The 22,881-nt window shown below is 54.3% G+C and overlaps 2 protein-coding genes and 2 long non-coding RNA genes across 15 annotated transcripts in view; 3 read left to right on the top strand and 1 right to left on the bottom strand.

The window, feature by feature from the left end:
- IL16 (interleukin 16) overlaps nt 1-4,752 on the top strand; it is an 82,645-nt gene extending 77,893 nt beyond the window's left edge. For all 5 annotated transcript variants that reach the window (XM_036931839.2, XM_057494887.1, XM_036931840.2 and 2 more), the window contains 4 exons: nt 4-105; nt 2,373-2,631; nt 2,882-3,004; nt 4,302-4,752. In XM_036931839.2, coding sequence (XP_036787734.2) covers nt 4-105; nt 2,373-2,631; nt 2,882-3,004; nt 4,302-4,495 — 678 coding nt within the window. In that variant the 3' untranslated portion in view covers nt 4,496-4,752. The remainder of the gene's footprint in view (nt 1-3; nt 106-2,372; nt 2,632-2,881; nt 3,005-4,301) is intronic.
- Nucleotides 4,753-7,880: 3,128 nt separating this feature from the next.
- Nucleotides 7,881-18,928, bottom strand: STARD5 (StAR related lipid transfer domain containing 5). The gene is made up of 6 exons (XM_036931845.2): nt 18,720-18,928; nt 18,017-18,066; nt 17,521-17,653; nt 13,130-13,247; nt 12,228-12,321; nt 7,881-8,285 (listed from the first exon to the last, which is right to left on the bottom strand). The coding sequence occupies exons 1-6, from the start codon at nt 18,816-18,818 to the stop codon at nt 8,138-8,140; spliced, it is 642 nt and encodes a 213-aa protein (XP_036787740.2). The 5' UTR covers nt 18,819-18,928; the 3' UTR covers nt 7,881-8,137.
- On the top strand, nt 10,532-15,855 carry LOC118935505 (uncharacterized). Its single transcript, XR_008994716.1, has 3 exons — nt 10,532-10,658; nt 14,447-15,172; nt 15,746-15,855. It is a non-coding gene; the product is annotated as an uncharacterized LOC118935505 (long non-coding RNA).
- The window catches only part of LOC118935502 (uncharacterized), a 35,948-nt gene continuing 31,123 nt past the window's right edge, over nt 18,057-22,881 (top strand). For 3 of the 8 annotated variants that reach the window (XR_005033850.2, XR_005033851.2, XR_005033843.2), the window contains exons 1-3: nt 19,094-19,199; nt 21,698-21,748; nt 22,215-22,275. This is a non-coding gene — a long non-coding RNA (uncharacterized LOC118935502). Of the gene's footprint in view, nt 18,177-19,087; nt 19,200-21,697; nt 21,749-22,214; nt 22,276-22,881 lie in introns of those variants that run through there. The other 5 variants (XR_005033842.2, XR_008994714.1, XR_008994715.1 and 2 more) reach the window with 4 other exon arrangements.

Raw genomic sequence — 22,881 nt, 5'->3', positions numbered from 1 at the left:
CAGCAATTAGATAGCATCCACGTCACCATCCTACACAAGGAGGAAGGCGCCGGCGTTGGGTTCAGCTTGGCAGGAGGAGCGGATCTGGAGAACAAGGTGATCACGGTGAGTGAAGCGGTCCCGAGATGGGGGCGTGTCACAGCCAGTGGTGATGGCCCCGGAGGGGGACACTTCCAGGAGGCGCTTGTACCAGGGATCAGAGGGACGCGTGACACCAGGCCACTGGCAGGCGGTCAGGGGAGCATGGTAAAGGGGGCCGTCAAGCCCCGTCCTTCTTAAGAAGCAGAGCAACTGTCACCCTAATCACGAATCTTCATTTAACAGAAGTCTTGGAATACTGCAAGCCACTTTGATATGCCCAAACAAGTCAGAATTAATTGTTTTCAAATTTTAAAGAAATTAGTATCTCAGCCTCAAATCAGAACTATTGAGTCAGAATTTCTCAAGGTTGAAGTCTTAATGCCTGCAGTTTTGAAGGTGCTGGAGGGATGTTTCAAAACTCAAACCCACCAGCTGTCACTGAATTGCATACTTTAAAACGGTCCATTATATGCTACATTATATAACAGCACAGAAAAAAAGTTCAAAGCAAATTTTATTCAGTGTCATGTCTGTCCTTCTGGGACGACAGACCCCTAGCCTGTTGCCACCAGACATTTAGACAAGAATAACTTATGAGCCAGGGGCCTTTGTGGAAGGCAGCACAGCCAGGACTGGAGACCCGGCTGTGATGCTTAGCCCCGCACACCTGGAGGCAAGGGGCCTTGGGGAGGCAGGTCCCGTAAGGAGGCTGCCTGCCTGGCACTGCCCACTGGGAGAGCAGGGATGTCAGACCAGTCGTCGTGCTGGTCTGATGGATGGCTGGGGGCAGGGGCCCAGGAGCAGTTTCTGAGCCTGGCCCAGACAGTTTCTGGTCACCCTGCCACCACCCTGCACAGCCCGGGCTGGGGCACGTTGTCATCTCATGGCTGTGTTGCCTCAGTACATCCTTTCGGTGGGTGCGTGGATTTGTTTGCCAGCAGAAAACAGCCCCGTGGCTTGCAGCATCAGTCGGCGTCAGACACACCACGCCCGCTGGCCACTTAAGTGCTGTCCGCGGGCGAGCAGCCGCCTTCTGGCCGGCGAGCTCTCCACCGTGAGGACGGGTTGCTGTGGTACGGGGAGCCACAGCTGAGCATCACAGAGACATTCCCGGGTGTGGCATTCGCTTCCTTGGCAAAGAGAAGAGAAGAGAGCTTGCCTGAGTGCTGACTTCTCTCTGCCCCTTTCGGCCACCACCGGAGACCCCGCGGCCACTCAAGGACCAGGAGGAAGGGCCTGAGCACAGACTTCTTCTTCCTCCTCCCGTGTTAGGGTGCTTCTGCTCCCTTCCAGATCTGTGAAAGGGGAGCTGGCGCTGAGCACAGCTTATGACCCAGGGCCACGCTGGCCACTCACTGACACGCCCCTTGTCCTCAGGACAGGGAACTGGTGGCATTTATGCTCCTTCTAGGGAGGCAGGACCTGAGATGCGGAGCGGAGGGCATCACTGCGTCTGAAGCAGAAGTCTTCTGACACCAGAATGGTTCAGAGACAAAGACCCTCATTCACACAACCACGGCAAACCGGCTCGTAGCATGTTTCAGTGCCTGCACACGCTCGCCGGGTCCTCTTGACCTTGCAAACCAGAATTTACCTCATTAAAGAGGGCTAGCCAAAGACTTTTCTTTTTTAATTCTACATATTTTGCAGAAAGGGGGCTAGAGGTGTGGTCCCTTTTAACTCGAGTTAGAGGATTAGAACTTATGGGAGGAAGCCATAAAAGTGGTGTTTCTCAAAAATGCTTTCTGCAGAAGATGGGGCCTGAGGATTTCTCGATGCAAAAAAGGATTCTTGGCTGAAACCCTTTGCGGGTCACTGAATTAGACTGCTTCCCCTTAGAGAAGTATCATGCACATTTACATAGCAGAGTCTCTGGGGGTTTTTTTGTATATATTTTCAGAGCTTTTCTTTTATCCAGTATTATTAGTTTCTTAGATCTTAGGAACCTTTTCATAGATAATCCTATTAATATAGCACAGAATCGGTGTTCAAGGAAAGTCCTCTGGGAAATGCTGACATAGAGCAGATAAGGCAAAAGCCTGAACTAAACATTAAGCTAGGATTGTGGTGGTGTAGTCTAGGACGCTGTGTGGGGGGCGATCCGAAGCCAGGCTGGCGGTGCTGCTACCGATCTGTGCCCGGGGAAGCCCCTGTGCCAGCAGCCCTGCTCTAGGACACGCTTAGTTTTATTTTCTTGGGCCTCAGAATCCTCTAGGTTTGACCACTTGGCTCTGACCCTCCTCCAGCAAGAATCTGGGTCTGATGCCAGTGACTCCCTCTGGTTCCCTCAGGTTCACAAAGTGTTCCCCAGCGGGCTGGCCTCCCAGGAAGGGACAATTCAGAAGGGATATGAGGTCCTTTCCATAAATGGCAAGTCCCTCAAAGGGGCCACGCACAACGATGCCCTGGCCCTCCTCCGCCAAGCCCGGGACCCGCGGCAAGCCGTGATCGTCACAAGGAAGCTGCCTCCAGAGGCCACGCCAGACCTGAACTCCTCCGCGGACTCCACAGCCTCGGCCTCCGGGGCCGGTGACATTTCCGTGGAATCCAGTAAGTTCCCCCAGCTCAGCGGGACCCCAGTGTGCCACGTCGCCTCTGGCCACAAGGGGCCAGTCCTAGTGGGGCTGTGCAGTAATCCGTGGTCCCAGGGATGTGGCCTGCCTTGCGTGCTGCCTGAGACGTGCTGAGCTCACTCGTGCACCTGCAGGACTCAGCAGGCGGCAGCCGGGCTCGTGGGCTACCCGGGCATCTGAGGCCCGGACAGCAGGGCGCCCCTAATGAGCTCTCGTGTCCCTCACAGCGGAGGATGCGGCGTGCACGGTGACGCTAGAGAAGACCTCTGCAGGGCTGGGCTTCAGCCTGGAAGGAGGAAAGGGCTCCCTGCTCGGGGACAAGCCTCTCACCATTAACAGGATCTTCAAAGGTGTGTGCGTCTGGCTCTGGGCGGTCTGTCCAGTGTGGGTGTCAGGCCAGGCCCCCACCTGGCTTCTGAGTATCTTCTAGACCACGTAGCTTCCCCACAGCCCCTCTTGGGGGCAGGCAGGCCTTCAAGGGCTCAGTGCTGCCTTCCCTCCCTTCTCTCCTTGGCTCAGACACCCCTTAACCCCTTTACTTTGCTGGGTGCTTGTACATGACTGAGGCCTGGGCTTGGCAGGGCTGGGACTGGGGCAGGGCAAGTGATGCCTGTGTTGGGCACTCCTGAACCAGGCGCCGAAACACTCAGCAATCGGGGAAATACGATTTCACTGCAATATTTTTACAAACTAAAATTTTAAAAGGCCATAGTGAACAAACTGTCCAAGTTTTAAGTGAAGCACAGTCCGATTTTCCCCTTGCATAGCTGGGCCTTCCTCGTCCAGCTGACTGGACAAGTCGGAATGAGCACAGGGCTTGGAGTCAAGGCGCCGGGGTCCCCTGGGTTCTGGCGTTGGCCCTCCTCCTTGCTGGAGGAGGATCCGAGCCAGTGGAAGTGTGACCTTGGGGCAGTCCCTTTGCCATCCCGGCCCATGTACCACACGGATGTGCCTCCAGCTGCGGGGGAGGTGGTAACAAGGGACGTGAACCCTGGGCTCGAGCGCAGGCGCCCCCTTAGCACCTCTGCCGTGTATGTCACCCGAGTCCTCGGCTCCCTCGCGTGCACGCACCTCAAGGGACCACCGCCATGAATGTGGGCGACGGCACCACGCTGTAAGCACACCGCTGGCCAGCACGCCCCAGTTGTCACCATTGCTGTCATCTTTAGCTCCTCTTCAATATATGTGCATGTCATTGTGTCAAATGGATGGGAAGTTTTCTTTAAACCAGTGAAACTGCACTTTTCCATACGCGGCCCCTGGGGTGTGTGAGCCGTAGGTGAATACGCCCCGCTCTGTGGGCCCAGGGACTTCTCCAGGCCCCTACGGGCCATGCGTGCTGTGAGGGGGAGGGATGCCGGGCGTATCCGAGGAGGCTGTGAAGAGGATGCGGTTCCCCAGAGTCCTCTAGACCCGGCCTGGAGCTGCCCGGAAGCCCCTCCCAGGGGCAGCGGAGAACCGGAGGCTGGTGATCACCTCCAAGCACCGTGTCAGGAGACGTCTCATTTTAGAACCGCCAACCGGCTCCTGGGGGTCAGGCAGCCTGCTCCTTCCGGGCTGCCCTGGCTTCTCAGAGACCAGGGGGAGGTGACTTTCCTTGCTGCCCGTTGCCCGTGGACCCCACTATCTTCTTCTTCCTCGTCTCAGGGGCAGCCTCAGAACAGAGCGAGACGGTCCAGCCAGGAGATGAAATCCTGTGCTTGGCTGGCACTGCCGTGCAGGGCCTCACCCGGTTTGAAGCCTGGAACGTCATCAAAGCTTTGCCTGATGGACCTGTGACGATTGTCGTCAGGAGGAAGAGCCCCCAGGCTGAGGGGCCCGCGGTGGCCGGAGACTCCTAGGCAGTGCGCGCCTCCTCACAACCACTGAGCTCAGGGTCACTGCCAACCCCCGCCCAGAGTGGGGACAGCACGGTGTGCTTCCCGGGGCTGCTGCCCAGGTCCGGACCTCCTGGGACACTGCCCAGCAAGAGAGTTGTCCCAGCGGCAAGGGCAGTCACGCTGGGCAGCCGGTGCAGACTGGACTATGTACAGAGAGAGCTGAAGGGTGATACTGTGGTGCTGTAAATAAAATGGATCTATGACCATTTGTTACGGGATCTGGGTCCTGCCTGCAGGTCTTCTGTGGCTGCACAGGGACCCACCCACCACGGCAGTGGGTGTTCTGCTCGTGACCCTGCAGCGTGGGTGGCCTGGAGGGCTAAGCTCCTCCCGCTGTGCTCGGCGTCGGCTGGAGCCACTCCAAGGCAGGGGTCTGGGACCGCGTGAAGGCCCGTCGCTCACACATCTGACGGCCTACACTGGCTGGTGGCTGGGGCCCCAGCCACTCCAGGTGGCCTCGCCCTGTGCCTTGGGCTTCCTCACAACCACAAGTGTCCCCAGAGGGCAAGGGCCAGGTGGGAGCCGCATCCCCCATGCAGCCTGGCTTCCTTAGGTGACAGCTTGGTCCCTCTGGGTGGCATCCGAGCGGGCGCAGCTGAGCAGGAGGGAGACCCGGCACGGGTTGCCTTGGGAAACAAGGGGCTTAGACTAGTTGGTATCCTGCCTGTGGCCTTGTGCGTCCCATTCCGAATGATGTCAAGCCCAAGATACTGACAAGAACTTTGAAACACTATATGTACCAGCTCTTTAGACTTAGCAGGAACGCTGAAGGTGACATCATCGCACAGTGAAAGGTGTGACTCAGTTCAACATGCCCTCCCGGGATCACACGGCGCGCCTGCCCGAGGCTGGGCCGTGGTGAGTCAGAGGGCACACCTCACCCCAGCCTCCCCCGTGTGCACACTGATGTTTCCCATAGCCAGACTGGTTCTGATCCCTCAGCAAGCAGCAGATGAATGTGGACCAGCCCGGGGAAGGGGGATGGCTTTCCATCGGGGCTACAGGCGGTGGCATGGATGAGCAGTGCTGGCCACGGTTCTGGGACACGGAGGAAGCCTCCTTGGGAGACCAGGCAAACCAAGTGAGCATGTGGGGTTTGTCTGAGGCCTTCTGGGTACCTCCTCCTGTCTCCCAGGGGCCCCCTCTTCCCCAGCTCAGATGGCCCCCTGAGGACACTGCCAGTGCCCAGGTTCCAGTTCCCAGGGGAGGTGAATCAGGAACCAGCAAGAAGGTCCTAAAACAAAAGGTTTGTCCGTTTGAGCTTCCTGAGGCAGGGGGATTGCGCGTGAGGCCTGGTTTCAATCGGCTTTTGCAGAGCTGACAACAGGCAGAGTGAACAATGCCAGGTAAACAACAGCCCCGTTCATCACAAACTCTCCATGGAAATGGATCCACCACCCAAGGGCCTCTCCAGGGAGCCCTTCCCTGGTTCCTACATCCTCTCATTTGCACTGACTTGTAAGAAGTAGGCTACACCGGGTTTGCATTTATGTCCCTGCAATTTCTTTTAAAGAGGAGAAGTCAAAACAGAGGAAGCTTGGCTGTCTGAGAGCCTAACCTCTAAGTGGCAGGGACCAGATCAGATGCGTGTCCTGTCCTGGTCTGGTATTCAGACCAGCATAGCCGGTGCCAGTGGACAGAGAGCATCAGACGGCCCCAGCAGGACGTGGCCCTGGAGCTGGCAGTCCCCCTGGTAGAGGGGAGCACAGGCGGCCTCATCTCGTGAGGTTGCCACCTTGCAGGGGGCTCCTGAGCTGGTAGGCTCAGAGCTGGCTGGGCCTGGGGAACTGGCTCATGAGGAGATGTTATAGAACAGTGTCTGGCACAAAGTAGGGACCTGCTAAGCACTTAATGAATGAAAGCAATCTAAATAAATTAAAGAGTCCGATGAAGATTTCTTGATGAGAAGAGGGGGTGAGCTGGACGATCTTGGTGCCACACCCATGGGACCGTTAGTTGCACTGGAACAGAAAGAAGGGCCTTTTGAACCCCTAACTGAGCATTCATACTGCAAAGCTTGCTCAGACCTGGGCACGTCAGGAGAAGGTGCTCTGAGGCTCAAGGTGGAGAAGGAAGTTCCTGGAATGTGGGGTCATGTTTTCCACTTGGAGGAGTGGAGATTGAGGACTCTGGCATTTCCTGCAGACATTAGGAACCTGAGTAACTGCAGCAGGAGGGACATCGGTCAGACCCATGACCCATCCTTACCAGAAAGGTGGTGGGACGCAGATGAGGGTGATGGACGTGGACAGAATTCCACACAGGCCGGCATGGTCCTGACCTAGGAGAGGGGAGTCCTGGGACTGCCAAGACCCTTCCGAGGTGGCAGGGCTAGTTGATGGATGTACGTACGGGGTGGGCTGAGCCCAGGCAGGGTTTTGCAATCTTACTGCAGATCCTAGAGGGGGGATTCCAGCCAGTGCCACTGGAGGGGGACCTGCTCTTCCATCCTGCCTGCTGGCAGCAGCGTGGGGGTGACCAGGGCCTGGAGTCCAGAGGACCCCTGCCCCAGCCTCCACAACAAGAGGGGAAAAGGTAGATGCCCCGGGCAGAGAAGGTTCTCTGAATTCAAAGCTCCACATGCAGGCTGAGGCACGCTCAGCTCAGAATCAGTTCCAGGACTTCTCTCCCCGGAGGCTGCGGGCTTGGCCTGGGGCAGATTCAAACTGCCTGGTTTCGCTGGAGGCATGAAAGTTAAAGCAGGAAAAAAAGAAAAACAACCGATCCGAATGGGAGATACAACAGGAATGTTTAAAGTATTCTTCCTTAATGTTTAGCTCATTTTTAAAAACATTTTCCAAGTTGACATCATGTTAAGAGGGAAATATGGTGAAAGCTTACCAGAAAAATATAGATGCGGGTCTGTGGCACAGCTTGGGGAGGGTTCTAGATGCTCAAAAGGCAGCAGAGCCTGGTTTTCAGTGTCCATGGGGATTCTTTTTGACAAACAATGTGGTCTTTATAATAACTGGCACGGAAGGGGGATCAGTGTTATCACAGGACGGGGGCTGGGTATGGGGACCTGGAGGCCTGGGGCCCCCCTGTGCTGGGCAGGTGTGTGCATGCTGAGGTTGGGGTCCCCCCTGTGGGGCAGGTGTGTGTGCACCGAGGGTGGAGGTCCCATGTGGGGCAGGTGTGTGCGCGCAGAGGGTGGGGTCCCATATGGGGCAGGTGTGTGGCCAAGGTTGGTGTCCCGTGTGGGGCGGGTGTGTGTGTGCTGAGGGTGGGGTCCTGTGTGGAGCGGGTGTGTGTGTGCCGAGGGTGGGGTCCCGTGTGGGGCAGGTGTGTGGCCAAGGTTGGGGTCCGATGTGGGGCAGGTGTGTGCGCACTGAGGGTGGGGTCCCGTGTGGGGAGGGTGTGTGTGCACTGAAGGTGGCGTCCCCCATGTAGGGCAGGTGTCTGCGCACTGAGGGTAGGGCCCCCGTGTGGGGCAGGTGTGTGTACAGTGAGAACAGGTACCCTGGTTGGCCTTTGTGGAGGCCAGCTGCCCACCAGCAGGTTCCAAAAGTTGAGACTGGCCCTCAGGGCCTCCCAGGCCCTCCGGTGTCCCAACGCCTGGACCTCCACGTCGGCTCACGGAGTTCTTGGCCAGCAGCGGAAAGGTCAGTGCCAGAACCTCGTCACTGCCCTCTGCAGGTTGGCGTAGAACGCGGCCATGCTGCGGGGGAAGAAGGAGTCCACCACGCTCTGCGGGAGGAGCCCGCTGAGGTCTGTCTGGAAGAAGGTGACGAGCCGGGTCTGGCCAGGCGCCCTGTGAAAGCACAGTGGTGGGTCAGGGCGCAGACGCAGGGCTGGGCCAGGCCTCGGACAGGTGAGCGCCCGGGAGAGAAAGAGGCGGTGCACCCTCTGCACCTGCTGGCCTTGGGCTGCCTGGCAGACACCTTCTGCAATCCCACCAGGCTGTCGGGCTGGGTGGAGTCCCTGCCTCCTGCCCAGGAAGGTCACGCATTCCCTGCACCCCAAGGCACTGGCCCAGGCCTTCGGAGAACCCACTCTGCACCGGCCCCGGGGGAACAGAGACGCGGGTACGGCCCCCAGCCCACGCAGGGCCGTGTTCTCCCCATGTGCCGGGAACCCCGGGTTCCCGATACCCTCAAAGGGGTCTGCGAAGTCAAAGCAGCACTCATAACAGCGCTGAGACGTGATCCACCTTTTTTTTCATTCTCTCACGAGGGAATGGTCTATTTTCCAGAGGCTACACGGTGTGTGACATCACAGCAGACTGGATGCAGAAGCAGACATGAGCTTCTGTTAGGCCTGACATTCAACAGATTGGCAAAAAATGCAAAACTGGGCCGCTCTTTGTACTGGGGTTTTTTTTTTTGGATAACAATTATTATTCATAAACATATTTATGTTAATATGAAATAAATGTATTATTGTTATTTTAAAATAAATACTTCTAAATGTCTCAGTATTAATTTCAAGTATCGTAGATACTGACACAGTCCATATGAACAAGAAGCCCTCCGATGCCCTGGACACTGACTAAGGATATAATGGAGACTTGGACCAAGGATGTGAGAACGGCTGCTTCGGAGAGCTGACGACCTGCCTGGGCCTGTGACCGGGGACTCTGGGCAGGTGGCGGCAGGAGCCCAGAGGGAGGGGGAGAAGGTACACGGCTGGGACCCTGGGCTGGATGTCCGCAGGCAGGGCCCCGTCCCCAGCCTAGCAGCTCAGGGCTGAGGGTGGTGAGGCTCACCAGCCAGAATCAGATTCAGCAAAGGGCACACGTGAAGGGGGATGGGGCACAACACTATAGGGACAAGAGGTCCTCCCTGTCACAAACTTCCCAATGGCCAGGACAGCAAAGGCCAGCTTTGTGGGGACTGCTAGGCACTTTATTTGAATGGAGCCTTCAAGGGCATCAGAGCCCCACACAGCATTGCAGCTGCCCATCAAATGCCTCCTGCCATCACGAGGACCACAGCTTAGAGCTGGAGGCCCTTTGGAACCTTGTTGCCCTCCCAGGTGCACAGACAGGGCAACTGAGGCCCGGGGAGGGACGCAGGGGAAGCAGTGGCAGGCCGCCTGTGCACAGAGCTCACCGTGGGGGCTGGGACTTCCTCAGGGCCCCGCCCGGCGTCACCCCTCCCTCCTGCCCGCACCTCCCGCCTGCACCTCTTCTCTCTGCCCCTCCTCCCAGGGGCTGACTGCAGCCTTCTCCTCTCTTGGCAGTGCCCTCTCGGCCTGGGAACGCGAGGAAGGGGAAAGTTTCGCTTGGCGACCAGGGCTTCCCCAGGGTGGGCACGGAGCTCGGTGGGAGGTTAAACATGGCCCGTGTGGGACGAAGAGACCCTGGTTATGAGAGTAGCTGCGTGGTTCTTGCTGGTCACCAGCAGGGACCTTCACAGAGTGGGCAGAGCAGGCTCAGAGAGGCGCTGGAGCCAGAGGCTGGGATAGGAAAGGGTGCCCACCGCCCACAATGAGACCCAAGTGGGGCACAGGCTTGCGCTCGCTGGGGCCGTGCTGCCTCGCTGGGCCCTGGAGAAGCCTGTCCCCTGCATGGCCACCACTCTGCTCTCCGCCACCACCGCCTGCCCCCGGGCTATTCCCCTAGACTCCCCACCACACAGAAAACCCAACTCAGAGCCTGTCCTGCTCAAAACTCCACTGGCTGCCCGCCCACCCATTCGGAGAAAGTGCCCGCATCCTCCGTCCCCATCAAGGCCGGGGGCCCTCCAAGGAGTGGAGCCTGCCCCCTCACTGACCGCGTCTTAGCGCTCGGATCCTGCACCACGGGCTCACCATGCCCATCCCCACAGCCGCTCCCGCCTCAGGGGCTTGGAGCTGCTCACCCCTCTGCCAGGGGCGCCCCCCACATTGTGCTTTGCCCTGATGCCCTGTTGGGGAAGTGATGCCTTGTAGATGTCTCACTCCCTCCTTCCCTGGCTTCGGTCGTCTCCACAGCGCTGACCATCTAACTGTCACAAGCAGACTTCCCCGAGCAGCTGAGACATATGCATGTGTTGCAGTCTCCCCTGCCCGCTGGAAGCTCAGCAGCAGGACCGGCCCTTCATCTGGTCTGAGGGACTGAGGTGCAGGTTGAGAGCATGGATTCTGCAGTCAGGCGCCTGGGTTTAAGCTGCGGCTCTATCGCTCCCTGGCTGTGTGAGCTCGGGTAAGTCACAGCACTTCTCTGGGCCCTAGTGTCTATCTAACAAATGGGGATAATAACACACCTTAGGGTTGTTATAAGAGTAAAAGTGAGGTGATTTATAAAAGTGTGTAGAATAGTGCCTGGCACTCAGAGGAGGGCTGTGTCTCTGCTGATGTCCGTATGATTGCCGTCTGCAGGGCCCACAGTGCCTAAAACAGGTGTCCACACGATGGTGGAGACCCTCATCACACAGGCTTCAGACCCGCAGCCTCTCGGGTGAGCGCACACAGCAGGCGCCCACAGGAAGTGTGACCAGGAACATGAAATGCTTGTTAGGCCAGTGAGGGTTGACAAGTCAATGGCTAATCCAAACCTCTCCCTTGCTGGATTCTGTGGCACCTCCCAGCCCTGACCACGCCATCTGCAAAATCCGCGCAGTCACCAACCCACTGGCCCAGGGCAGGAGCATGCCGTCATGCCGCGCATTCCCCCAGGGGAAGACAGCGTGGTCGCCAGGCCCTAGCAGGCTCTGCCTTTCGTTCTGAAGGCTCCTCTCCATCCGACGACCCAGCACGGTAAGAGGGTGGTTCCCAGCACCCGACGGCCAGGTGGGAGCACAAGGAGCCGGGGCGGAGGCTGGTGCTCAGCTAGTGGGTCTGCGGCCAAAACCCCCAGTATAGGGTCTGTGCGGGGCGGTGGTTGGTGGGGGGAGTGCAGCTAAGCTATGTGCAAACTCATAAAGTTTTGCTATGTTTAATGTAAGTCTTCCACGAGATGTTTGAAAAGTTGGCTTAGCAAAAAGTATTACACGGAAGTGCTGGGCTTGGGTTTCTAGTAAAATCTCTGGCACCAGGCTCTTCCCCCCGGGGCTGTGTGGTGGAAGCCGGACTTCCCTTCCTGGTGTCTGTTCTGGGACCGAGGGTCACACTGGGCCACTCCCTCAGGTGCAAATTCTTTCACTGTCACCTTGGGTGCTTCCCAGGAAAAACCAGTGACCTACAGAAAGCTCCTGGTAAAAACTTGGCCACACCCGCTGAGAAAATGGGGACAGAACTGGGTTCAGTCCAGGGCTGACTCATGGTGCGCTCTCGCATTGCCCTTTACCCCAGGCCCCTCCGTGCCCTCCTTGTGGAGGGACAAGCACTGTGTGGGCAGGCTGGGGACGCGACCGCCAGCTGCTCCCGGCTGGTGGACAGAGCTCGAAGAGTAGAAGAGAAGACTGGCCCTCAGGCCCCACACTGCCCACCTCTTAGGCCTTTGACCCTGGGCAGGGCACTTAACCTCCCCAGTCCTGGGTGTTCTCACCTGCTGAATGGGACCATGACATCTGCCAGCCCACTTTGTATGGCTGGAGGGGGGAGTTCCACAGCAAAAAGAATGAGTGTATCCCCCAATCCTTTCCCATGGTCCTAGTACTTGGCATATTGTGTCCCTGATGTGGGGGGACAGTGCTTTGAAACGTCAAGGCCTAAAGAGCTACAAGGCATTTTCATCATTCCAAATTGTGATTAATGTGCCCACTGAATGGGATGCCCACGGTTAAACCACAGTTACGTCTGGACGTGCCATGCAGTCCTGGACTCTCCTTACCCTGGCAGAGGCTCACAGAAGCAACCGCAAGGATGGTTAAAGCCTCTCACGTAACCGGGTTTCGGGGGACAGGATGGGTGTTCCACATAGATAGCTGGAAGACAGAGTGTGAGGGTTAGTGCATCACAACTTTGGACCATAGGGCCCTGCTGCTGACACACCTTCCCGGGCACCCAGAGCATGAGCCACAATCACCCGGAGCCCCAGAGTCAGCACGGGGACCCTGCCACTGCCCTGGAGACCTCTTCCCCCACCCTTCCCTATGCACACCCATACTCACACTCTCATGCTCCTGCACAGAAACTCACATGCCCACAACCATATGCACCCCCCCACACTCATGTGCACACACTTGCAGACACATACATCCATGAACATGAGTCCATGCATGTTTACATACATACACGTACACACATATGCACACCCACGTACATTCATGCACACACATACACACCCAAGACACATATGCACGCCCATGTACTCCCTTTCTCAGCTTCCCCACACCTACTAGCATTTTAGGGGAAAGAACATTTCAGAATGCAGAGCTCGGGGGTACAGGGGCGGGTAGCCCTCCAAAACCCAGAATTATCCTGTGTGGAAGGCTCAGAGGACCCCAGAGGCTGTGCTTCCAGGAGGAGGCGCTCCGCTAGGAAGGGACTCCTGTGGCTCAGTGATGGCAGGGCACTCACGCTCTGTGAAGCCCAGAAGTAGCCCAGGTGTACAGCACAGACTACGAGCCTCAGCAAGAATTAATAGGGGGGCTGGCCAAAGCTGTGCCTTAAAAATAAAATTTCTAGCACGCAGACACTCCGTGGCACGGAATCCCTCAAACCAGACAAGGGGGGGCCCGCGCAGAGGAGACAGAGCCCAGTGTCCTGAGGCTGCCCCTCCCCAGCGCTCACCATTGGAGCTGATGGTCCCATCTTCGTACTTCCTGACCAGCACCAGGTCCACAAAGTCTCGGGGAGAAATGAGCTTCATGGCGGCTGACGGGGTGGTGGTCCTGCTTATGCACAATGTCTGTCAAAGCAAAGAGGGGTTTGTGCATATGGCAGACATCTGCCTGCTCTGTCCCACCAAGTGTCACTGAAACACCCCATTCGGTCACACCTAGGGCTGTGACACGGGATGCCCATAGCCGGTTAGCCCTAGATCAGGGCAACTCTGATTGCATCTCAGGAGACCCTAAGAGTTCCTGTGCGCACAGTAGGGACCTTGATGGACAAGCACTCAGCTGTCCCTCACACCTGAGACACAGGAGCCATTAACCCATTGACAGGTGAGGAAGCCGAGGCCTGGAGAGATGCTGGCCCTCACCGTAAAGCTTATGCTGATGGATCTGAACAGGGCTGGGGCAAGGGTGCGGCCGGGCACCACTCCTTTCTCAGGGCCGCCCTGCACTGGCCAGTCCTGAGAGCAGGACCTCCTTGTATGTGTGCCCCAGGCAGCTGGTTGACTCCCTCCTAAGCTTGGGTGTGCGCACCACCCGTGGGAACTCACCCCATACAGAACGTCCTGGCTGCCCACTGCCCCACTCTGTCAGCCAAGCACCCAAACCCAGCCCTGCTTCACCCCACCATGCCCCTCTCTGGGCCCCAAAGGGAAGCGCAGCTCAGACCCGAGGACGGAGGATGCGACACACCTGGCAGATGTCTGGGGGGCAGCAAGCAGGGACTGGAAAAGGTCTTTCTTCCCCTTTGTCTTGCTTGTTGGGCATTAAGACTTGAGCGCCCCGTGTCCTGCAGAGACATTCTAGTCCTTGGGACACAAGCCTTCCAGGTGGCTTGTGGTGCCCGGGGCATCTGAGAGCTTCCCCTACAGCGCCTGGGAGCAGCTTCTGGTGACTCTATGTGCCTTCAGGTGATGCGTCCTTCCTCCTAAAATCACCTGCCTGAGAACAGGCTGCTGCCTCACCAAGGTCTCCTTTACCCCTGAAAGGCACAACTCCCCCCCACCCATGTGCAATCATCTGGGCAGGCGCTGCCCCAGCGTGTAACGTCCCCCAGGGTGCCAGAGGGGAGACGCGGGGAGCTGATTTCAATGAAACCCAGGCCTTACACACCAGAGGGGGAATTTCGTGTTTTCCCCTCCTGTAAGTACATTCTTTTTAAAGGCCAAAGCCTGCTGTTAGAAACAAAGTAATCTGGCCTTTTCTGAATTCTGGTATTTCGTAGTAGGAATGGCAGAAGTGATGAAAACAAGTTTTCTTTTTTTTTTAGTAACTACACAGTTTCCACTCCTGATTGCTACTGTAAAATGCCCCATTCCGAAGCAATGTCTGCAGACCCAGAGGAAGAGGACAGCGATGATGACAGCGGCAGCACGTATCACAGAACAGCAGCTAGTGGCGCAGCTCTGTGTCTCGTCCAGCCGGTTGGCTACTGCCCACCTCCCAACTGGAACATCTGAGACTTATCAACACAATGCAATAAATACCAGCCTGCAAGAAAGGGCCCTTTCCCCACATTTTCATTGTTTTGCTAAATGATAAGGAGCTCCCACCTGTCAGATGCTTCTCTGCTTTTTGGAAACCTAGGCTTACCAATAGGGTGCGTTTCCCTCTTTCTGCACTTAATGGCTATTGAAGGCTGTATCTTTCTAGTAATAAGTTGTATCTTTTCACAGACAAATAAAATTAGAAAGACCTCTCATTCATCTCACTGAGAGATGTAAAGTATTTCATTTATGTTTAATATTCCTTTATCAACATTTATCATTCAATCATATTATTTTACTAAATTATAATCCTATCTCAATCCAGATTTTTTTTAACATAGGTTTACAGTCACAGGAGACAAGCTTTTTAAAAATAATTTCAACTTATGTACATATTTATGATGCAGGATGATGACTTTCAAGAATAAATACATGAGGACAAGATTTGATGGGCTACATGGAATAGAAATTCAAGTTCAAGAAACAAAAAGAATTTCTGGCTGTTTAAGGTAAATCTGTTCATGTAATATGTCTAAAATGGTGAAGAAACTATTATTTAGATACATCTAGAAGAATGATAGCACTGTTTTGTTCAAAACTGCCAGATTTACTACATGCTAAAATGACATACTTTGCAATTTATGATGATAATTTTAGATGCCAACTAAATGTCGATTAGATTTGTGGGGATGATGTCTAATTTCTCAGAAGTCTGCTGGAAGTTTGCAAGCGAGAAGTTTGAAGACTGTTATACTAGAGGACTACTGGGGTCAGGGGGGTCTGGGGGGAGGAGGCAGCTGCTTTGGGAGGGAAGGGGTGGAGGGACCTGTTCAGCCTGGTTGCATGATCCCAGAGAAGCAGACATGCTCCCTCAGGGATGAACCTGGGTGTGCAGAGGAGGCAGACCCTGCATCACCCCCAAGCCCCACGGGCAGGCTGGCCCAGGAGGCAGGAACAGTGGGTGCCACAGTAGACCTCAGCCCTAGTGGGTGCCAGCTGCCTGTGGGCCTGGCAGGCTCCGGAAAGTGGGGTGTTTGCAAAGGAGCAATGAGGCAGACGTTTACCAGCCAACCTCCCCACAGGCCTGCAGAAATCGTACAGGTCACCGCAGGGCCTCTGAGGGATTACGTCAGCGGGACCCAGACTGGAGGTGCGGTGAAGGCACAGGGTCACCGAGGAGCTGGCAGCCTGGAGTCTGGAGCCCCCCCACCAGCTCCGACCTGCCAGGCCACGCCACTGATTACTTGTGTGAACCGGGAGCCTCTCTTTCCCACTGCGGACCTGTCTCCTTCCTCCTGGGGTGCCCTTACGAGGCTCTGAGCATGTAGCAGGGTGTAAAGGGACATGGTAAGTGCTTATCCCCGTCATCACTATGGCAGCTCGGAGAGACTCCTACAACTTCCCAGGCCGTCATCTCTCTCCTGTCCCACCGAGAAAATGCAGCCACTTCTGCCTTCAAGAACAAAAGTCTACATGCGGTCATTCTGTTAGTACATTTGTATTACGTTTGAAAAGGCACCAACCTGTGTTTCCTCCTAGTGAAGCATTTGTGTATAATTATTTGTATACGTGCTTCACAATTTTTTGCTATCCGTTAGCATCTATCCTGTTGTTCACTTACTATTTTTATCTGAATGCGCTCACTTTTTAAAACTTAGGCAAAAATATTCAAGGGTTTGTTAGATTCTATCTCTGATTTGGAGCCTGAGGCCAGCAGCCTGTTTTCTGCTGTAAAGCAGATTAGCAAAACACTCAGAAGGCAGGGGGCACATTAGCACCACCCTGAGACTCCCCTCGAGGCAGCTGTGGATTAAAGAACTGAGTTGCCCTCACTCTGGGTGATGCAATTGCAGCTTTGACTGTGAAGGTCCTCATATCACCTTTTGTACCCGGTGGTGTGTGCCCCACCCTTCGGGAAACAATGGCCTAAACTCCTGTTGCTAATGAACTGGGAATGGACTGAAATGTGGATTCTTGGTCAGGGTCAAGAACACTGGGGCGCTTACTGATTGACCAGTAAATAAGTATTGCTCAGATTCCCCAACAACGTAAGTGCCCAGGCATGTGCCACGTTCACAGATGTCACAATCAAGACACCATTCAAAACAGGTTGGCAACCTTCCCCCAAGGCAACTTTTGTATTAGTTTTGGCTATGACTTTTTTTTCTTCTTAACTTCCCTGATCAAAACGCCCTGGGCTCTTAGGGCTACAGAGGAGACCCCAGGGCAGGGCCAACCAGGTCAGGGTGCACTGTCTTGAGCAGCCACTAGCTCCACGCAGCTTTCTAAATTTTCACTGAGAGTAATGAAAATTAAATAAAATTAGCAACTCATCTCCTCAATCTAGGTACCTTTCAAATGCTCTGCGGCCACAAGGGGCTAGCGGCTACGGTGCGGGACAGTTATAGGACGTTTCCATCATTGATAAAGGTCTGTGGGTAGCACTATTAGATGTCACACTTATTTTGCCAACAGAGAAACTCACCCCAAAGCTGCTGCCTGGCACAGCCCCACCGCTGGAGGAGAATCCTGACTCACCAGACAAGATTCTCTCAATTCATACCCATGGCCCCATCACGGGGTAGCATTTCAACCTGGAGCTGGTGGGTCACATTCGTGTCTTCAGTGCACACGTTCATTCCACGCTGCCTCACCACCTGCTGCTGCGGCCCCTCCACTCGGCTGGGGGCATCTCTACTTCTCTGAGTCACACTGAGTGCATGCTGGGCTCCCATGGTGCCAGCAGCAGGCAGCCTGTGTGTGCTGGGCACCGGGCTCTGCAGGGCACTCCCTTTGCTGAAAGGCGTCACCGGCCCCTCCCGAGTGGACAGGGATGACAGAGTGGGGAAGGACTTACATCAGTGATGCTTTGTATGATTTCAAAACCGGTCACATTCTCATCCCACTTGTCCCGCAGGGTCCCAGCAAGAGGCTTTACGCAGTCCCACACATTCTCGGGGGTCCCATTCAGGATGCCTTCCCCTCGGTACCTGGAGCACGAAAAGGGAATGTGACTCCACAGCATCAGACTTGCTTACCCTGGGACTCTGCATGAGGACTGGATGCCACGCCTGTAGGTCTGTCGTCACTCTCTAGGACAACCTGGTAGAGGAGGGGCTGACGTTTACCAGCCAACCTCCCCCCAGGCCTGCAGAAATGGACAGCACACATTCCCAAGAATATAGCATGCTGGAGACGACTCAGTTAAAAACATAAGCTTTTCTGGAAAATAACTGGTGACGAATCCAGGGTGTGAGGGTTGATCAGCATCTTAGGAAGCAAACCCAGAGACATCAGGAAGGCGGTGGCCCCTCGGACCCCTCGGACGAGCTTTGAACAAGGTGTGCACTTACAGCTTCCCTGGAAACTCCATAGATGGCCTCCAGCAAACGGAAACTCCGTTCTGTCAAAAGGCACAGAATCGCAGAATTTTAGGGCTGGAAGGGCTGTGGGAGATCACCTGGCACAACCCCCGTCCTGTGGACAAGAAGTCGGGAGCCTCAACAGAGGCGAGTGTCGCGGTGATACGGGCGGTGAGAACGGCGCAGGGACTAGTCCCGGCAGCGCTGCACCACAGGAGCGCGCGGGGGCCAAAGGGGGCTGAACTGGCTGCGGTGGGCAGCTCTGGGAGGTCTTCGGACCCCCTTGAAAGCCACCAGGCATTCTGCTCCCTCCAGCAACTTAGGTCTATGTGTTAAAATTCAGAAGCCTCAGATAAAGCTATTCCTACAGGAACGCAAAGGCAGGGCTCGGCTCTGGGGAAGGAATAAAGGCTTGGAGCCCGGGAATCTCGGCTCCCGTCCCAACCACGATTTACCTTCCAGGTGACCTTGGGCAGGCCCTGCAATTAAAGGGTCACTTACCTCCCGGGGTCACTGTGCGCACAACAGGCCCAGTGCTTTTTAAGGAAACAACCCCCAGTGGAATCTGCTCCTCAATCCAGACCCGGGGGTTGGAATGCAGGAAACGAAGGGGAGAGAAGGAGCCTGGGGTCTTCGAGGACCCCGGCCCAGGAGCCAGGCCCTGCGACCCCTTCCCGCCCAGCTCCTCACTCACGCCTTCCCGGCAAATCTTCCAGCCAGACTGGTCTTGCCGGTACTGCAGCACCTTCTCCGCCACCGCCTCGCCCAGCTGCGAGGCCCGCGCCGCCTCCATGGCGTCCGAGCCGCGAGCGGCCGCAGGGTCGCAGGCAGGCTGCTCAGAGCAGCGATCCCACCGCGAGCCGGGAAAGCCCAGGCAGGGCGGAGCCCAGAGCGGGGAGCGCGGCCCTGGCCCAGCCCCCGGATCCCTCGCCCCTGATTGGTCCGGCCGTCCAGCGGGCACCGCCCCCTTTCCAGATTGGCCCAGCCTTCGAGCTGGTCCCGCCCCTTCCTAGATTGGCAGGGAGGGGCGTGGCCCAGGCTGGCAGATCCTGCGGTTTCGGCTCCGCCTTCCTGGGGAGCACGTGCGTCACGTCCCGGGGCGGTGGCGGCGGCTGCCTGGCTTCCTCTGGCCAGCGCTGTAACCGGCTAAATATTAGGAAAGGTCAACGCACAGGTCTGTCTGTGTGCTTATCGCTTCGTTTAACGCTTGAGAAGATGGTGTAAACACAGTGACTACTTGGAGACCCTTTCTGGACGACGTGGTGGGCTGCCGGGTTGTAGAGAAGCCCTGGGCAGGGAATTAGGGCCTCCCAGTTCTAGCCCCAGTGTCACGCACTGTCCGCTGTGCGGCTTGGGGCGAGTCACTGCACCTCTTTGGACCGCAGTCTGCAAAAGTCTACCTGAGCCCTTGGGGTGGGCAGGTATAATAATACCTGTGCATGAAGATTCCTAGGAGGCGTGGAGAAAAGACGAAAAGTCAACCACATTCAAAAGTTAAGCACATCGAAAATACAAAAAGTCAGATAATAATCTGAAGGAAAAATTGGAACATATTTCAAAAGAGTCAGTTTTCTTAATGTACTAAATTGCTCTTACAAATTATTAAGGCATTTCCAAGTAACCCAACAAGTCAAAGAGTACTTTGTGAACAGATGTGAATAGACACTTTGCAGAAAATAAATGAACATGGCTAATATAGGTATGAAAAGATGCAGAACGTCCCTCCCAGCTGTGGACTTACAAGTTAAAACAGTGGGGTACTTTTTACACCTATCTGATGAGCAAAAAAGGAAGAGATTTGTTAATTCCTATGTTGGTGAGTGTATGGAGAATAATTGTTTTTACACACTGTGGGTGAGAGGGTAAATGTGTAACCTTCTGGGTCAAACAACATGTTAAAATTTTAATTTACTTAAATTGACCCAGTAACTTGTACAAAGATATGTAAGGTGGATCTTGCAACTAGAAACAACCTGTTTGTCGATAGACTAAATGAAGTGACAGGACATTCATTTAGTGAAACAGTATGTAGCCATTAATATAATGTGGCACAGATGAAGACAAGGGGGACATGGAAGAGACAGGACATGCTCAATAGAGCCTGGGTACCAGTCTAGAAATACGAGTTGATGTGAGTAGACTATTCCAGTCAAGAGCAATGTACTTTCTACAAGGAGATAAGTGTTATTTAAAACCTAACTGTAAAAATAACTTACTATTGTTGGAATTTTTACCCCTAGTCAAATATTTTATATGTGTATTGAAAGGAACACTATCCATAATATATATATTAAGTAAAAAAATGTAAATTGAAGGACACAGTATTGCAGGTAGGAGAGTCGGTTCTGATGTCCCCTCAGCTTGCCCCAGTTCAAATCCCAGCATCGCCACTTACTAGCTGTGACCTTGGTAAGTAACTGACCGTTCCAGACCTTAGCATGCTCATTTGGAAAATGAGGAAAATAATAGTACTAATTCATGGGGTTGGAAAGTGGGTCAAAGGATTTGAGAAGCAAATAGCAAGTAGAATGGTGGTTGGCATGCAGTAAACATATATATAATATAATATATATACATAGTATCATTTATCACTTATACATATATATTTGGAGTGAGAAACAGACGTAACCAAATGCTTGCATATGTTTATATATGGTATGTATATTTATGGATGTTGAGAATATTCTTTCCTGGAAAGGTATAGAATAAACTATTAACAGTAGAGAGTGATGCCAAAGGACATTTCTTTTTCATTTGATATCATCATATACTGTTTATTTTACTTACTAACATACTGAACTTTTTACATAAAAAAAAAGCCTCATTAAAAAGTTCAGTGTATAGACTGTTGAGAGTTAGGCTTGGGGTTGATTAATGATTGTGCATTGAGTCCCCTATACAGAATTTTATTGTTGTAAACAACCATTTGATCAATAAATATGAGAGGTGTCCTCTCAAAAAAAAAAAAATGTAGAATGTTTCTATAAAGCTGCAGCTCCAGACCCTGTCTGGCTGGGGTCTATATGAATTTTGTTTGGGGATAAAGTGCTATGAAAACACCTGAGGGGAAGTAAGTCTTGCTGTAGAAAGTGACTTGTTAGACACCAGACGCTTAAGAGATTTCTTTTTTACTTATCAAAATGGAGCATGGATTTAAAGAAGTTTGAGCACTGTAAGAGCTCCCAGAAAATGGGAAGCTCTGAGTACATGAAATATCTGGAGAAGCCTCCTGTTTATCCCTGAGGCCTGGGACAAACTGGCAGCAGGCGACCTGCGAGGTCAGGCCAGCCTCGGGCAGGACTCTGCTCTGTTTTGCCTCTGGAAGCCCGGACAGGGCGGGGTGAGCATCAGCAGACTGGGGGCAGCTGTCTACTCTGCATCTGCCTGACGCTAGTTCAGAGAGGTTCTAGTTAGTGGTTCAGAGAGGACTAGAGTGACTGGATTCTGTGGACCCCATTGATCAGAGCCCCCCCCATGAGGTCCCCAGGCCAGTCACCCGGCTTCCCAGAGCAGACCTCACTGAAGCCCAGGTGAACTCTGAACTGGAGTTTATGGGGTGAGGGGCCAGGGGCTTCTAACCCAAAGCCCTGCCAGACCACAGGCGGGACAAGCCCAAGTGTCAAGGTTGCCAATCCTAAAAGCTCCTAAATGGGGTATTTGCTTTCCACCCAGGCAGTGAGGACGCATCGCGTGCCTGTTTGGTGAATCTATGACCGTGAGCGTGTAAGTGTTTGTCCACCCTTCCCTGACCACCGCTCAGCATGTGCTTTCTGGCAGCCACCCTGCCATGCTCTCCATATGGGACCTGCCTCTGAGCCCTGCACACAACCCTGCCATGGGCTGTGGTAGACAGCACAGCCTTTTATAGGCTGGGAGCCTGGGGATTATACGGGGTGCCCGTAGCTATATATCACGTAGCTAGTCAGTGGCTGGGCCGTGACACATCCGTTTCTATCTCTGTGAAGGCCACACATTAGCTCATGTGCTTCACGCCTCCTACTCCCTAAAGGATGTGCAGTGATGACCATGAGACAGGCAGAGTAAAACAAGCAGGAAAACCCCCAACAATCTACAGACCCTAAAGAGAAGGAACACACACACACAGACACACAGACAGAGCGGGAACAGGAATCCTACCTCAGACTTGGGAAGTCGGGCTTTCAGAGATGCACATTTCTCTAATTTTCAGGCATCCACAAATCTGGAAACAAAATGAGTGACCCAGGGAGATGTCTACGATATTTACTAAGGTATTTACCAGACTATTCTGATCAAAAAGAGTTCACAATTTATATTTAGTGGATATATGATCTGAGGTCTGAGAGGAATTTTTTATATAGGTATTTTCAGGAGAGATTTTTAATAGTGCGGATCATGTCGTCAGTGATAGTTTGACGAAAGGGCAGCCGTGAATCATCTCCCTGTGCCCCCTACCCCGACCACAGACCATTACTGAAACCAGAGGCATATTGTGAAACCAGAGGCACCAAGGTGTTTTGATAGAGTAGATGTGTGGCTTTCTGTCACTGCACCTGGGAGAAGGGCAGGGAGTTGATGGCTAATGTCAACAGAAAAACGGAACAAAGGAGTTGAATAGGCAATCCTTTCACAGAAGAGAAAATGCAAATGGCCACCCACCACAGGAAGGTTTCAAACAGTCAAAGAAATGTGACTAATTGAAAGGGCTTGGAATGTGTTTTTTTTTCTCACTAGGCTGGCAAACATTACGGGGTGGCAAGCCCACATTCTGGTGGGGCTGTAAGAGCAGTGGCCCCCTCATCTGCAGAGGGCTTGTGCATGGAGGTCTGGGCCGTGGAGACAGGTGAGGGAGACCCAACGTGCTCATTCCTGTGAGC

The sequence above is a fragment of the Manis pentadactyla genome, chromosome 18 (assembly GCF_030020395.1).
Source record: "Manis pentadactyla isolate mManPen7 chromosome 18, mManPen7.hap1, whole genome shotgun sequence".
In the NCBI taxonomy this organism is placed as follows: domain Eukaryota; kingdom Metazoa; phylum Chordata; class Mammalia; order Pholidota; family Manidae; genus Manis; species Manis pentadactyla.
Note: the sequence above shows the minus strand (reverse complement) of the source record. Positions and strands in the feature narration are given on the sequence as shown.